This window comes from Desmodus rotundus, chromosome X (genome assembly GCF_022682495.2).
Source record: "Desmodus rotundus isolate HL8 chromosome X, HLdesRot8A.1, whole genome shotgun sequence".
NCBI classification, from domain to species: Eukaryota; Metazoa; Chordata; class Mammalia; order Chiroptera; family Phyllostomidae; genus Desmodus; species Desmodus rotundus.
This window is the reverse complement of record NC_071400.1, coordinates 7901080-7915207: the sequence shown is the minus strand read 5'-3', so window position 1 is coordinate 7915207 and position 14128 is coordinate 7901080. Positions and strand designations below refer to the sequence as shown.

At 43.1% G+C, this 14128-nt stretch overlaps 1 protein-coding gene across 1 annotated transcript in view; it reads left to right on the top strand.

Moving 5' to 3' along the window:
• The first annotated feature begins 7834 nt into the window (after window positions 1-7834).
• Window positions 7835-14128, top strand: part of TEX11 (testis expressed 11) — a 124791-nt gene continuing 118497 nt past the window's right edge. Inside the window, exons 1-5 of the mRNA XM_053917416.1 lie at window positions 7835-7864; window positions 9062-9284; window positions 10170-10231; window positions 10943-11167; window positions 13544-13766. Coding sequence (XP_053773391.1) covers window positions 7835-7864; window positions 9062-9284; window positions 10170-10231; window positions 10943-11167; window positions 13544-13766 — 763 coding nt within the window. The remainder of the gene's footprint in view (window positions 7865-9061; window positions 9285-10169; window positions 10232-10942; window positions 11168-13543; window positions 13767-14128) is intronic.

The following is a 14128-nucleotide window of genomic DNA, read 5'->3' as shown; positions in this document are numbered from 1 at the left end:
CCTTTTTGTAACTTGTCTACTTTTTAATCGCATCTGTAGCTGCTTATTGGCTTTTCAAGAATATTAAAAGGATCTAGGAAAAGAAATTATGTCTTGTTTTTTTTTGCTTGCTAGAGATGATGGGAAGCCTGTCTTTCAGTGTGGAAAGCTCCAGATGAGCGTACTTTCTTTGCTCCAGTCACCACATAAGTATCTGTTGTGCCACATGTGTTTCTTGTTGGATCAGGGTTTGAAGAGAGTGGTGTAAGCTGCCATCCAGTCTAGTCACACTAAAGGAATGACCTTGACATGTGTTTTCCCCTTGCTATACCAAAGGTAAGGTTCCGAGTAAATAACAGAGCAACACTCGTCTCCGGGATTTGGGGTGGACTCTGATGGCAGTATTGGCATTTGTCAGGGCCCACGGGGAGACCACTGTCTTCTGTCCTATCCCTTCTAGTTGGACCAGTCCCAGGCTCCTGTACCTGCCTGAGCAAGGGAAATTTTGGCTGGGGGTTTGGCACCGCTGGGGGAAGTGGACAATGGGTAGGGGTTGGTAAAGGATTGTGTATGTGTATAGACGCTGATTGCTACAGAAGTAGTAAGGGAACAGAGAGGTCAGAGCTCTGCCCAGACCAAACACTTGTTCTATTCAACAAACACACCACGCTCCTACAAAATAACTAGGGACAAAATAACTCGGTGTCCCGTGCTGGGTGCTGGGAATAGGAGGGTGAATAAAATACCTCTGGCCTCAGGGAAGTCAGTCTAGTGTGAGAAACAAGCAGGAGACAGTATGATTTATACCAGGGCAGAGATAAGTGCTGAGTGCTGCAGAAGCACAAAGGACATGCTTGAGCTGACTCTTGAATCCGCATTTATGAAGTAGACCAAGGGGAGGGCTTCTCTGTCAGTGAAAAGTGTGCCCCAAACCATGGAAGTGTGAAAAAGCACATTGTATACCCTAGTTGGGTGTCGCGGTTGGAGCATAGTCCCATACACCAAAAGGTTGCTGGTTCAATCCCCGGTCTCAGGGCACAGACCTAGGTTGTGGGTTCAATCCCTCAGGACTAGTATGAGAGGTAACCAATCCAATATTTCTCTTTCACATTAATGTTTCTAAAATCAATTGGAACATAACCTCGGGTGAGGATATTTTTAAACATCATTGTATTTGAGGATATAGCATATAGCTTAATGTGGCTGAAGGGTAGCACATACAGGTTGTGGTGAACAATAACACACCGTGTGAATGGCCTTGTATACCTTACGAAGGAATTATTTTGAAAAGGTGTGTGTGTGTGTGTGTGTGTGTGTGTGTGTGTGTGTGTGTAGAGTGAAGGGAGGAGTCACTGAAGGATTCCAAGCAAAGGGATGGTTGGATTTCTTAGCCTGGCTGCATGCAGAGAGGATGGATTGAAAGAGTGGGGGAAGCTAGAGCAGTGAAATAATAGCTACCATTTATTGAGTATTATAAGCCCAATATTGTATATGTAATCTCACTTAGTTCTTGCAATAACCCTGTGAAGCATGATAATTGGGCACTGAAGCATGATGTCATGATAATTATCTTTTACAGTCAATGGAACAGGTTGTGGGGTAAGAAATATGTTCTAGGTCACATAACATGGAATGGTCAGGGCCAGGATACAAACCTAGTTTCTATCTGGCTGCAGCTCATGCCCTTGAACCATAGTGCGACATTACCCAGTAGTCCTTAGTTAGGAGGGCACTGCAGTCATTTGGGCAAAGTATTTCAGGGTTTTGGGTCAGTTGGATGTACACAGTAAGAAAGAAATGGATGATTTAGAAGATTTCTGGGTGGGTGATCAAATTATTAGCCAAGATAGAGAGCATAAGAAGAAGAGCATATTTGTAACTTTTTTTAAAAAAGATTTTTTATTTTTAGAGGGCGGGAAAAGGAGTGAGAAAGGGAGAGAAAAGAGAAACATCAATGTGTGGCTGCCTCTCGCGCGCCCCCTACTGGGGACCTGGCCTGCAACCCAGGCATGTGCCCTGATTGGAAATCAAACGGCCACCCTTTGGTTTGCAGACCTGCGCTCAATCCACTGAGCAGCCTGGGCAGGAAGAGCGTACTTGGGGAAAGATGAATTTAGTTCCAGATATGCTGACTTCATAAACACACATGAGTTTAGCTTCATAATTGGTGAAGATATATAATCACCAATTGGAACTTGGAACTGGTCTACAGATCTGGGCTAGAGTTAGGTTTGGGAGTCAACTCAGATGACATATATGTATGTGATAGAAGCTGTGTGAGAGCCTAAAGCCTGCCTTGGGGCAAATCAAAAACTATCACAAATTATATAATTTCTTCTTTTAAAAAATTTATTTTTATTCAGTTACAACTGTCTGCATTTTCTCCCCTTCCCTCCACCCCACCCCAGCAGGGGAGAGGGGTCTATAGGAGCTACTATATAATTTCTTTTATACAAAGAACACTCACAAATCAGCAAGAAAGAGATGAATATCTGATAGAAAAAGGGTAAAGGATGTAAATAGTTTTCAGGAAAAGAATATGAAACACCAACAAATGTAAGAAAAATACTCCGCCTCACACATTAAAGAAATGCAAGTCAGAAGATCCATGAGATCTCAGTTCTTTACAGACTGGCAAAACAAATTTCAAAGACTAGGCATGGGCAAAAGTGAGGGTGAACAAGCAGGCTTATGCATGATGGGGATACACATTCTGGTAACTTGTGGAGAGTAATTTGATGATCCAAGAATTAAAAACATTACTTTTGATCTGACAATTCCATTTATAGGACTTTTTTGGGGAAAAAAATCTCAATATTGGGTCCTGGCTGGTGCGGTTCAGTGGATTGAGCGCTGTACTGGGAACCAAAGGGTCGCTGGTTTGATTCCCAGTCAGAGCACATGCCTGGGTTGCAGGCCAAGGTCCCTGGTAAGGGGCAAGCAAGGCAATCACACATTGATGTTTCTCTCCCTCTCTTCCTTCCCCTCCCTAAAAATGAATAAAATCTTTTTAAAAAAGTCTCAATATCGGTATCTACTGCGACGTTATAATTACATAAAACTTGGAAGCTACCGAACGGACATCATCAAGGAAGTAGTTAAATAAGTTACAATACATTAATTCATTGGAATATTTATACAGCTTTTTAAAAAACTAAATGGGCTTAATATATGCCAAGAGGTAATATGTAAAGATCTGAAAGACACACTTAACTAGAAACAACAAAATGAAATCAAAACCTCAAGGTACAAAACATTTGTGTGGAAGAACAAAAGAAGATGTATTCACTTTTTTTTCTGGAAAAAAGACAAATCATTAACGTCTGATTTCTGTACCTTTTCAGTTTTTTTTTTAACCGGGTACAAACCAATTTTTTCACTCCTTTTATAATCACAACAGTAAAATATTGGGGGAATATTTAAGGGATAGAGAAGGAGGACTCAGTGCAGGAGGTGGAGAGGGAATGAGTGAAGAGACTGACGTGGAAGTCCAGGGAGGAAACAACTTCAGATACAGTCAACAATGCCCAGTGCTGCCTGGAGAGCCAGGTTACATAAGATAGGACAGAAAAGGGCTCATTGGTTTTGTCAGTAGGTAATGGATCATTTCAAGAGCAGTTTTGGTCAGATGGTGGGGGCGGGAGCCATATTGGAGTGGGTTGAGTAGAGGGTGAGGAAGTGGACATGGACTTTAGGCGAGCATTTCAGGACAACAGCTGGAGGAAGTTGAGGGAGGGTTTTTTGTTTTTAAAGCTGGGCAGTTATTGTATTTATATGCTTAAAGAGGATTATCAAAGGAGAGTGGATAAATCCTGGTATTACTGTTTAAACCATTTGTGAAGGAGAGAGTTCTATAGATTTGTTTCTCTAGTCTTTTTTTCTTTTAGTTCAGTGCTTGCCAGGCCCCAGACAGGTTAATATCACCTTCATGAATTCTCTGTGTAATTCCTGTACTATTTTTAAAATTTTTTTTGTTTAGCTTAAATGCACTTAATATAAATTTTTTATTTATTTATAGAGACAGGGGAAGGGAAGGAGAAAGAGAGGGACAGAAACATCGATGTGTGGCTGCCTCTCACACACTCCCTGTGGGGGACCTGGCCTGCAACCCAGGCATGTGCCCTGACTGGGAACCAAACTGGCAACGTTTTGGTTCGCAAGCCCATACTCAATCCACTGAGTGACACCAGCCAGGGTTTACATGCGCTTATTTTATTTTATTTATTTTTTGGAGAGAAGGGAAGGCAGAATGAGGAGGGAAACATCGATGTGCGAGAGATACATCAATTGGTTGCTTCTCGCACACTCCCAAATGGGGACCTGGCTCAACCCAGGCATGTGCCCTGACTGGGAATCGAACTGGTGATCTTTCAATTCACAGGCTGGTGCTTAACCCACTGAGTCACACCAGCCTGGGCAAATGAATTAATTTAAAGAGAAAACATTTTACTAAAAATAAATGGAAAACAAAGTATTTTCCTACTACACATTAAAAGAAATATCCAACTGTTAAATGTTTGGCTGTGAGCCACCCAAAATAATTATATATACCACACTTTGGAAACATAGACATTTAACACAATGAATAATCTCTATAGGGTGCTATGCTTGAAGATGGAGTAGAAAATTGCTTTAGACATGCCCTAATCTTAATCTCAAGGGGTCAAATAAAATTGACCCAAATATAAAGACAAAGTAGGAAATAGTGTGTTCTAAGAGGTACGCATGAAGTACTATAAGAATCACAAGGGACTTCTGGGAAGTCTTTCATGGAGGTTGAGGCTTTTAAGCTAGGCCTAAAGGATAGGTAAAATGCGTAATTTCAGAAATGGGGGGAGAGCATTTCAGGAAGAGGGGGCCTTGTGCGCAAAGGCAAGAAAATGGGAAAGTTTATCATTAAGTTTGCCTAGAGCCTAGGACTTGGAAGGGGTGAAGTGGAAAAAAAAGGCAGGAAAGGTAGATTCCAATCAGAGTCCTGAAGGCCACTAATTCCAGAGCCTGCAACTGACAGGCAAGAGGTGTGTGGCTGAGAGTGTTATAATATGTGAAGGAGAGAGTGGTTCTGTGACTTAGTTCGATTAATTACACCTCACCTACTTAGTTACATGGTTACACTCTAGGTCTTGTAAGAATGTACATGTCTGAAATCCCTAATTCAAGTTCTCTGTCTACGACTTCCCAAGCTTCCCCAAGCTCACTTGCTTAAGTAATCCCACAGCCACAATTTCTAGACCTCGTGAATCCTCCAATTCACTCTTCCCCCTTCCACATACATTTTCTCTCTTTCTGTCATTTTCCCCCAATCTTTGCTGGCTCACTTTCCCACTTTAATTCCTGAACTTATTACCATGACCTCTCTTGCAAATACCCTCACTTCTGTAGGCAATTCTCCAGAGTACTACTGTCCCCCAAACCGGAGGAATCCAGACATCTCCACACTTGGACCTGTGGGTTCAGGGTTGGTGCAGGCAGTCACACAGCTGAGCGGGTTAACCAAAGATCGTCAGCCTCCACTAGACCCTCAACACTGCGTGAAGTCCTTTTTTCTCAGATTCCTCTGCTCTCAGGAGCAACTCCTTATTCACGTTCTCCAAATCTCTTCCCTCCTACTCTCTGCTGTTGACTTTGCCTCATACTTTATTGCAGAAACAAATGCCCATCAGATAAAAAAAATCCCTCCTCTTCCTGTGGATGTTTTAAAAATGAAAAGAGCTCTTTTTTCCCCCCTAATGATAAAAATGTGTTCATTGTAGGAAATTGAAAAACTGAAAAATATAAAGAAAAAAGTAAAGATTCTCTCAAATCCCACTACTTAAAGATAAACATTTGTTACCATTTTAGTAAATACTTTTCCAGCCATTTTTGTTCAAATATGCATGTAATTTAACACAATTGTATGCTGTCTTTTTCTTTCTTCCTTTTTTTTTAGAATTTGGATATTGGTGGGATTAGTTGGTCCCTGTAGCCATTTGCGTCACTCACCATTCATACCCAGGTGGAAATGATTCTAAGAGTTTTTAAAAATCACTCAAATCTATATAATGACATCTTTTGGAATAGTTGCTAACTTTTTTTCCTTTTAAAACCCAATGGTTGAATATAGGCATTTCCCTAAGTTTCATACCTTTAGATTGTTTTCACAGCAAAGTTTTTAAAGGCTGCATAAGTATTCCACTATATGTTACCAATGTATCCTAATTGTATAACTAGTGCACATTTAACTAGGTGAGCATTGAAGTGGATTACAGTGCTTCGGTGAACGCTTCTGTTAACCGATCTTTGCAAATTTTTCCAATTTCTTCTTTAGGAAAGTTCTTAGAAAAGGAATTGTTGGGTAACAGGGTACACACCTTTGATTACATATTGCCAAACTGCCCTCCAGAAAAGTCGCAATAATGGGTACTCCTACCCACTAACAGTGCACAAGAGTGCCTGCTTTGTGTGTCTTGCCAATTTGAGGTTTTGTTAATCTTTTAACCTTTGCCAATCTGATAAATGAAAAAACATTTACCGTGGTGTAATTTGCATTTCTTTGATAACTAGTGAGGTTGAATATCTTTTCATGTGTTTATTGGCTATTTATATTTCTTCCTGTGTAAATTGTCTGATAAGTCTTTTGCAGATTTATTTGTTAGAGCATTTGTCTCTGTCCTTTTAATTTTAAGAGCTCTTTTTATGTTACATATGTCAACTCTTTATCCGTTACATATGTTGAAAAGATCTTTGTCTAGCCTGTGGTTTGTCTTTCAACCGTGCTTATATTGCCATTCAGAAGATTTTAATTTTTGTGTTGTGAAACTTACTATTTTTCCTTTTTGATTCTGGTTTTTAGATCAGGTTTAAATCTTGTCATTGTGTTTATAAAATATTCGCCCACATTTTCTTTTAGAAATTTTATGATTCAATTTAATCTTTCATTAATCCAGAATTCATTTTTGTGTATAAAGTGAGGCAGCGATCTAGTTTTATTTCTTATAATGGCTATCCAGTTGTTTCAGCACTTTTTCTGGAATAATTCTTTGGCCCACTAATTGGAATCATTTGTATATATATTTGGGTCTGATTCTGGACTCTATTTTGTTCCATTTATCTGCCTTATTACCATACAATTTTATTTATGCTGGTTTTAAAATCTGGTAGAATAGGCCCCTCTTCCTGACTCCATTATTACTTTCATTTTTTAGAAATTTCCTGACTCTAATTACATATTTATTCTGAAAGTGTTTTTCTTCTTTTAACAAGGTGTAATGCTACCTTATTAACTAATCTGCATTCTTGGTTGCTTACTCTCTTTTAATCCATTCTATTAATGAGAGTCATGATAAGCTCTCATTAGAGTCCAAGCTGTTCGCCTGCCTTATGTACTATGTATTTTACCATTTCTGCATCAATTTGTTAAAGGGAAGGAGCAGAACATTTGTAGTTTATGTGAAGGTAAGGGGAAATAATCTCCAGCATGTCGAGTGCCACTTAATGGCATTGTACTAGTCATTCTTGCATATCCTCCTCGATACGCACCTGCTTCTTATCGTCTTTCATCTTCTCTCCTCTTTTACTTTTTTTTCTGGTCTCCTTTATTCTCACTTACTAGTAACATTTAGGGAGGGCATCTAGATAAAAAACAAAAACATCGCTAATATCCATACAACATTAGGGTTTTCACCTTTTCTGCATATTTTCATTTATTCAGTGGACTTCTCAATGTAGTGGTGTTGACTCAGTAACCCTGACTTTGGAGTGACATTTAAAATCAGCATTAATCAATAGAGTCATTTCATTCCTGCCTGACTATTATAATCTTGGATAATATAATATCCATTCTACTACAGACATTATTAATCACTAGACCTCTAAGATGCATGAAAAGGACCATGCTGGCTTGAAAGTGAGGTCTAATGAATGCCCTCCCCTGACTGGTATGGATCACTTGTTTGGAATTCATTTCCCAATCTGAAAGGTGAGCAGTGTGATTACCGGTCAGGGCACATTTTAGCCAAGGTGCCTAAGGCTTAAAAGACTGGATGAAACAAGGTGAAGGTATTAGACAAATTAAAAAAAAAAAAGAAAAGAAAAGACACATAGACACAGACAAGAGTGTGGTGACAGCCAGAGGAAAGGGGGGTCAGGGTAGGTGGAATTGGGCAATGGGGACACAAAGAGAGTTTGCTTGGGGCGATGGGAGCACGATGCAGTGTGCAGATGATGCTTATTGGGTTTATTACTTAAAACCTGTCTGGTTTTGCAAACCAGTGTCAGCCCAATACTTTCAATAAAAAAAGGGGGTTTGTGAGGGAAGTAGAAAGGCTTGTTAATCATTTCATTAGTGGTCATTCTCCAAATTTGGAGACATCGAGCCTTAACACTCATCTGAGTGGAGATTTCAGTACAGGCCCGTTCCTTGGTTGCAATTATCACCCAGAGGTTTAGTTATAGACATGTTGACTTACATATTTCTTTCCCATCCCTGAAGCCATTAGTCTGGGAATGGGTGTGACTCCTACCCTTACTGTGAGCCTGTCCAAGAGTCGTTAGTTTCCTATAGATTTGGCAAGGGCAGGGCAGAACAAATAGTCTTGGACTTGGTTTTCTTCTCTCTCCATAACTTCTGATATTTCTGAACTTTGCTACTCTTTCATAAAAAGGTTTCATTTCCTTATTTTTAGAGAGAGGGGAAGGGAGGGAGAAAGAGAGGGAGAGAAACCTCGATATTCGAGAGAAATATCGGTCGGTGGCCTGCCTATACGCTCCCAACCGGACCAAACCGCAAAGCAGGCTTGTAGGCTGACCGGAAAGGAACCCACAACCGTTTACTTTCGGGAGGACAACCAACCCACTGAGCCACACCAGCCAGGGCTGAACCTTGCCACTCGCAAATGACCAGTGGGCAACATTGCTTATACCTTTTCCTCCCTCCATTTCCTTTCCGTCCATTTTCCTCCGTCTATTTTCTCTCTTTTGAAAGCCTGCTGCCTTCTGTCCTGTTACCCTGGCCACCTGCAATCTTGCCCCTGTAACTGTATTAAGCGCCATAGTTCCTTACTCTGAGTGATTCTCACCCTGACCCTCTGCACCGCATTCCCAGGATTTAAGGCCTGAACTGTGCAAAAACGCGCGCCAAGTTTTAGCGGGAGCAGCAAAGGGTAGAGGGCGAGTGGGCGTGGCATTTGATCGACGTCAGTGCACCGGGGGAGGAGCTTTCCAAGCGTCTGGGCGCGCTGTGATCCCTGGTATCCAGGAGGATTCCCGGGTCGTTGCGCGCGCTGTGGACATTTGGAGAGGATTCCTTGACCACAGCCTGTGCGGCGGTGAGTGATTTACTAAAGTAAGAAGTGTAGAGGAGGGTCCGGTACCGGTGAGCGCGAGTCGGGTGGTTTTTACGTAGCCTGAGATGTGTCCATTAGATTATCACTTTTTAGAGTCGCTCCGAGGCAATGCTTTTGACCTGGGAAACTGCTGTAGGTGACTCACTATCAGGTGAAGGAAAATGGCCAAAGACAGCGTTTTTTTTTTGTTGTTTTTTTTTTTTTTTTTTTTTTTTTTTTTACTTAGGTAAGACAGGAGGCTCCGACTGGTGTGGGTCAGTGGGTGGGGCGCCGTCCCGTAAAGCGAAAGTCCGCCTGTTCAATTCCCAGTCTGGGCCCATGCCTGGGTTGTGGGCTCTATCCATTGTCGGGTATTTTGCAAGAGGCAGTCATTAGTGTTTCTCTCCCTCGTTTTCTCCCTCTCTTATCTTCTCCCTAAAAAAAGTGAAATGAAAACAAGTAAATCTTTAATTATTACCCGGTTCATTTATCTGTTCATCCACGAACCAAAGTTCCTGGGAGGGACGATGGAAGCTGGGTTATCTGAGTTTGCCCACCAGGAAAAGATCATGGGAACTAACGTTTGTTGAGTATCTGCTGCACATCGGCCACGGTCCTAGACGCTTTATGTGCAGTATTCCATTGAACCAGAAGCCTAGCACTACTTTTATTCCCATTTTACAGATGAGGACATAGATCTGCTGAGACTCTTCAGGAGCTAGCACCGGATCACACAATATGTGGTGCATGGAGTGTCAGGCAACCATGGGCTTCTCCATTGCTCCATATATTGAGGAAGAGGAATTATGTTTAGAAACCCCGTCTTTTCCATGATTAATAGTGACTATTTCTGAGAACTGACTCTCTGAGAACTCTGTTGGTTCCCAGAACTGAAGGTACAATCTCTCTTCTTCATCTTGTTAGTCATCTCCACCTACGGCTTGACTGAGGTGCCTAAGGCTTAAAAGACTGGATGAAACAAGATGAAGGGATAAGGGAAAAAAATAAAATTAAAAATATATATGAGACATAGAAAGAGACCAGAGTGTGGTATGACGGCCAGAGGAAAGGGAGTAGCGGTAGGTAGAATTGGGCAGTGGGGACAGAAAGAGGGTGTTCTTGGGGGTGATAGGAGCCCGATGCAGTGTGCAGATGATGCTTTATTGGTTTTCTTTTTTTTTTAATTTATTTTTTATTGTTATTCTATTGGTTTTCTTTTAAAAGATTTTGTTTATTTATATGAGAGAGAGGGGAAGGGAGGGAGAAAGAGAGGGAGAGAAACCTCGATATTCGAGAGAAATATCGGTCGGTGGCCTGCCTATACGCTCCCAACCGGACCAAACCGCAAAGCAGGCTTGTAGGCTGACCGGAAAGGAACCCACAACCGTTTACTTTCGGGAGGACAACCAACCCACTGAGCCACACCAGCCAGGGCTGAACCTTGCCACTCGCGAATGACCAGTGGGCAACATTGCTTATACCTTTTCCTCCCTCCATTTCCTTTCCGTCCATTCCTCCGTCTATTTTCTCTCTTTTGAAAGCCTGCTGCCTTCTGTCCTGTTACCCTGGCCACCTGCAATCTTGCCCCTGTAACTGTATTAAGCGCCATAGTTCCTTACTCTGAGTGATTCTCACCCTGACCCTCTGCACCGCATTCCCAGGATTTAAGGCCTGAACTGCGCATAAACGCGCGCCAAGTTTTAGCGGGAGCGGCAGAGGGTAGAGGGCGAGTGGGCGTGGCATTTGATCGACGTCAGTGCACCGGGGGAGGAGCTTTCCAAGCGTCTGGGCGCGCTGTGATCCCTGGTATCCAGGACGATTCCAGGGTCGTTGCACGCGCTGTTGACATTTGGCGGAGAACTTCGGTGACCGCGGCCGGTGCGGCGGTGAGTGATTTAGTAAAGTAAGAAGTGTAGAGGAAGGTCCGGTACCGGTGAGCGCGAGTCGGGTGGTTTTTACGTAGTCTGAGATATGTCCATTAGATTATTACTTTTTAGAGTTCCTGAGGCAATGCTTTTGAACTGGGAAACTACTGTAGGTGACCCACTCTCAGGCGAAGGAAGATGGCCGAAGACAGGGTGGGTTTTTTTTACTTAGATAAGACATGTGACTCGGACTGGTGTGGCTCAGTGGATTGGGCGCTGTCTCGCAAACTCAAAGTCCACCTATTGATTTCGCAGTCTGGGCACATGCCTGGGTTGCGGATTCCGTGCATGGTCGGGTTTTTTGCAAGAGGGAGCCATTAGTGTTTCTCTCCCACGTTGTTGTTTCCCTCGGGTTCTCCCTCCCTTCTCTTTTTCTCTAAAAAAAGTAAAATGGAAAGAAATAAATCTTTAATTATTTTCAGGTTCATTCATCTGTTCATTCCACGAACCAAAGTTCCTGGGAGGGACGATGGAAGCTGGGTTATCTGAGTTTGCCAACCAGGAAAAGATCATGGGAACTAACGTTTGTTGAGTATCTGCTGCACATCAGCCACGGTTCTGGACGCTTTATGTGCAGTATTCCATTGAACCAGAAGCCTAGCACTACTTTTATTCCCATTTTACAGATGAGGACATAGATCTGCTGAGACTCTTCAGGAGCTAGCATTGGATCACACAGTATGTGGTGCATGGAGTGTTAGGCAACCATGGGGTTCTGCATTGCCCCTTCCCAGTAGAAATGAGTAACATAAGTTGGGTGCAAAAGAAGAGGGGTTAATAGCAGGACTTTCTCTGTTTTTCCTTTTTTCTTCACTGTATTATGCAAAAGAGGTGCAAAATATTTTGAAGAGGGAAGAGAAATTATGTTTAGAAACCCTGTCTTTCCCATGATAAATAGTGACTGTCTCTGAGACTCTCCGGGTCCGGAGGGAACTCTGTTAATTCCCAGAACTGAAGGTACAACCTCTCTTCTTTTTTTTTTTTTTTTTTTAAGATTTTATTTATTTCAGACAGAAGGGAATGGAGGGAGAAAGAGGGAGAGAAACACGTATGTGTGGTTACCTCTCACGCGCCGTGGTGGGACCTGGCCTGCAACCCAGGCATGTGCCCTAACCCAAGCATGTGCCTGCAATCCTGGCAGTCCAGCGGGACATTTTGGTTCACAAGCCAGTGCTCAATCCACTGAGCAACACAGCCAGGGCACAGTCTCTCTTCTTCATCCTGTTAGCCATTTTCATATACAGCTTGACCGAGGTGCCTAAGGCTTAAAAGACTAGAGGAAACAAGCTGAAGGGATAAGTAAAAAATAAAATAAAATAAATGTATGAGACACATAGACAGACGCAAGAGTGTGGTGACGGCCAGAGGAAAGGGGGGGCGGGGTAGGTGGAATTGGGCAATGGGGACACAAAGACAGTTTGCTTGGAGCGATGGGAGCACGATGCAGTGTGCAGATGATGCTTATTGGGTTTATTACTTAAAACCTGTCTGGTTTTGCAAACCAGTGTCAGCCCAATACTTTCAATAAAAAAGGGGGTTTGTGAGGGAAGAAGTGGGAAGACTTGTTAATCATTTGATTAGTGGTCATTCTCCAAATTTGGAGACATCGTGCCTTAACACTCATCTGAGTGGAGATTTCAGTACAGGCCCCGTCCTTGGCTTCAAGTATCACCCACAGGTTTAGCTACAGACATGTTGACTTACGTATTTCTTTCCCATCCCGGAAGCCATTAGTCTGGGAATGGGTGTGACTCCTACCCTTACTGTGAGCCTGTCCAAGAGTCGTTAGTTTCCTATAGATTTGGCAAGGGCAGGGCAGAACAAATAGTCTTGGACTTGGTTTTCTTCTCTTTCCTTAACTTCTGATATTTCCGAACTTTGATACCCTTTCAAAAAAGGTTTTATTTCCTTATTTTTAGAGAGAGGGGAAGGGAGGGAGAAAGAGAGGGAGAGAAACCTCGATATTCGAGAGAAATAATCGGTCGGTGGCCTGCCTATACGCTCCCAACCGGACCAAACCGCAAAGCAGGCTTGTAGGCTGACCGGAAAGGAACCCACAACCTTTTAGTTTCGGGACGACAACCAACCCACTGAGCCACACCAGCCAGGGCTGAACCTTGCCACTCGCAAATGACCAGTGGGCAACATTGCTTATACCTTTTCCTCCCTCCATTTCCTTTCCGTCCATTCCTCCGTCTATTTTCTCTCTTTTGAAAGCCTGCTGCCTTCTGTCCTGTTACCCTGGCCACCTGCAATCTTGCCCCTGTAACTATATTAAGCGCCATAGTTCCTTACTCTGAGTGATTCTCACCCTGACCCTCTGCACCGCATTCCCAGGATTTAAGGCCTGAACTGCGCATAAACGCGCGCCAAGTTTTAGCGGGAGCGGCAGAGGGTAGAGGGCGAGTGGGCGTGGCATTTGATCGACGTCAGTGCACCGGGGGAGGAGCTTTCCAAGCGTCTGGGCGCGCTGTGATCCCTGGTATCCAGGAGGATTCCCGGGTCGTTGCGCGCGCTGTGGACATTTGGAGAGGATTCCTTGACCGCAGCCTGTGCGGCGGTGAGTGATTTACTAAAGTAAGAAGTGTAGAGGAGGGTCCGGTACCGGTGAGCGCGAGTCGGGTGGTTTTTACGTAGTCTGAGATGTGTCCATTAGATTATCACTTTTTAGAGTCGCTCCGAGGCAATGCTTTTGACCTGGGAAACTGCTGTAGGTGACTCACTATCAGGTGAAGGAAAATGGCCAAAGACAGCGTGGTTTTTTTTTTTTTTTTTTTTTTTTTTTTTTTTTTTTTTTACTTAGGTAAGACAGGAGGCTCCGACTGGTGTGGGTCAGTGGGTGGGGCGCCGTCCCATAAAGCAAAAGTCCTCCTGTTGGATTCCCAGTCTGGGCACATGCCTGGGTTGTGGGCTCTATCCATT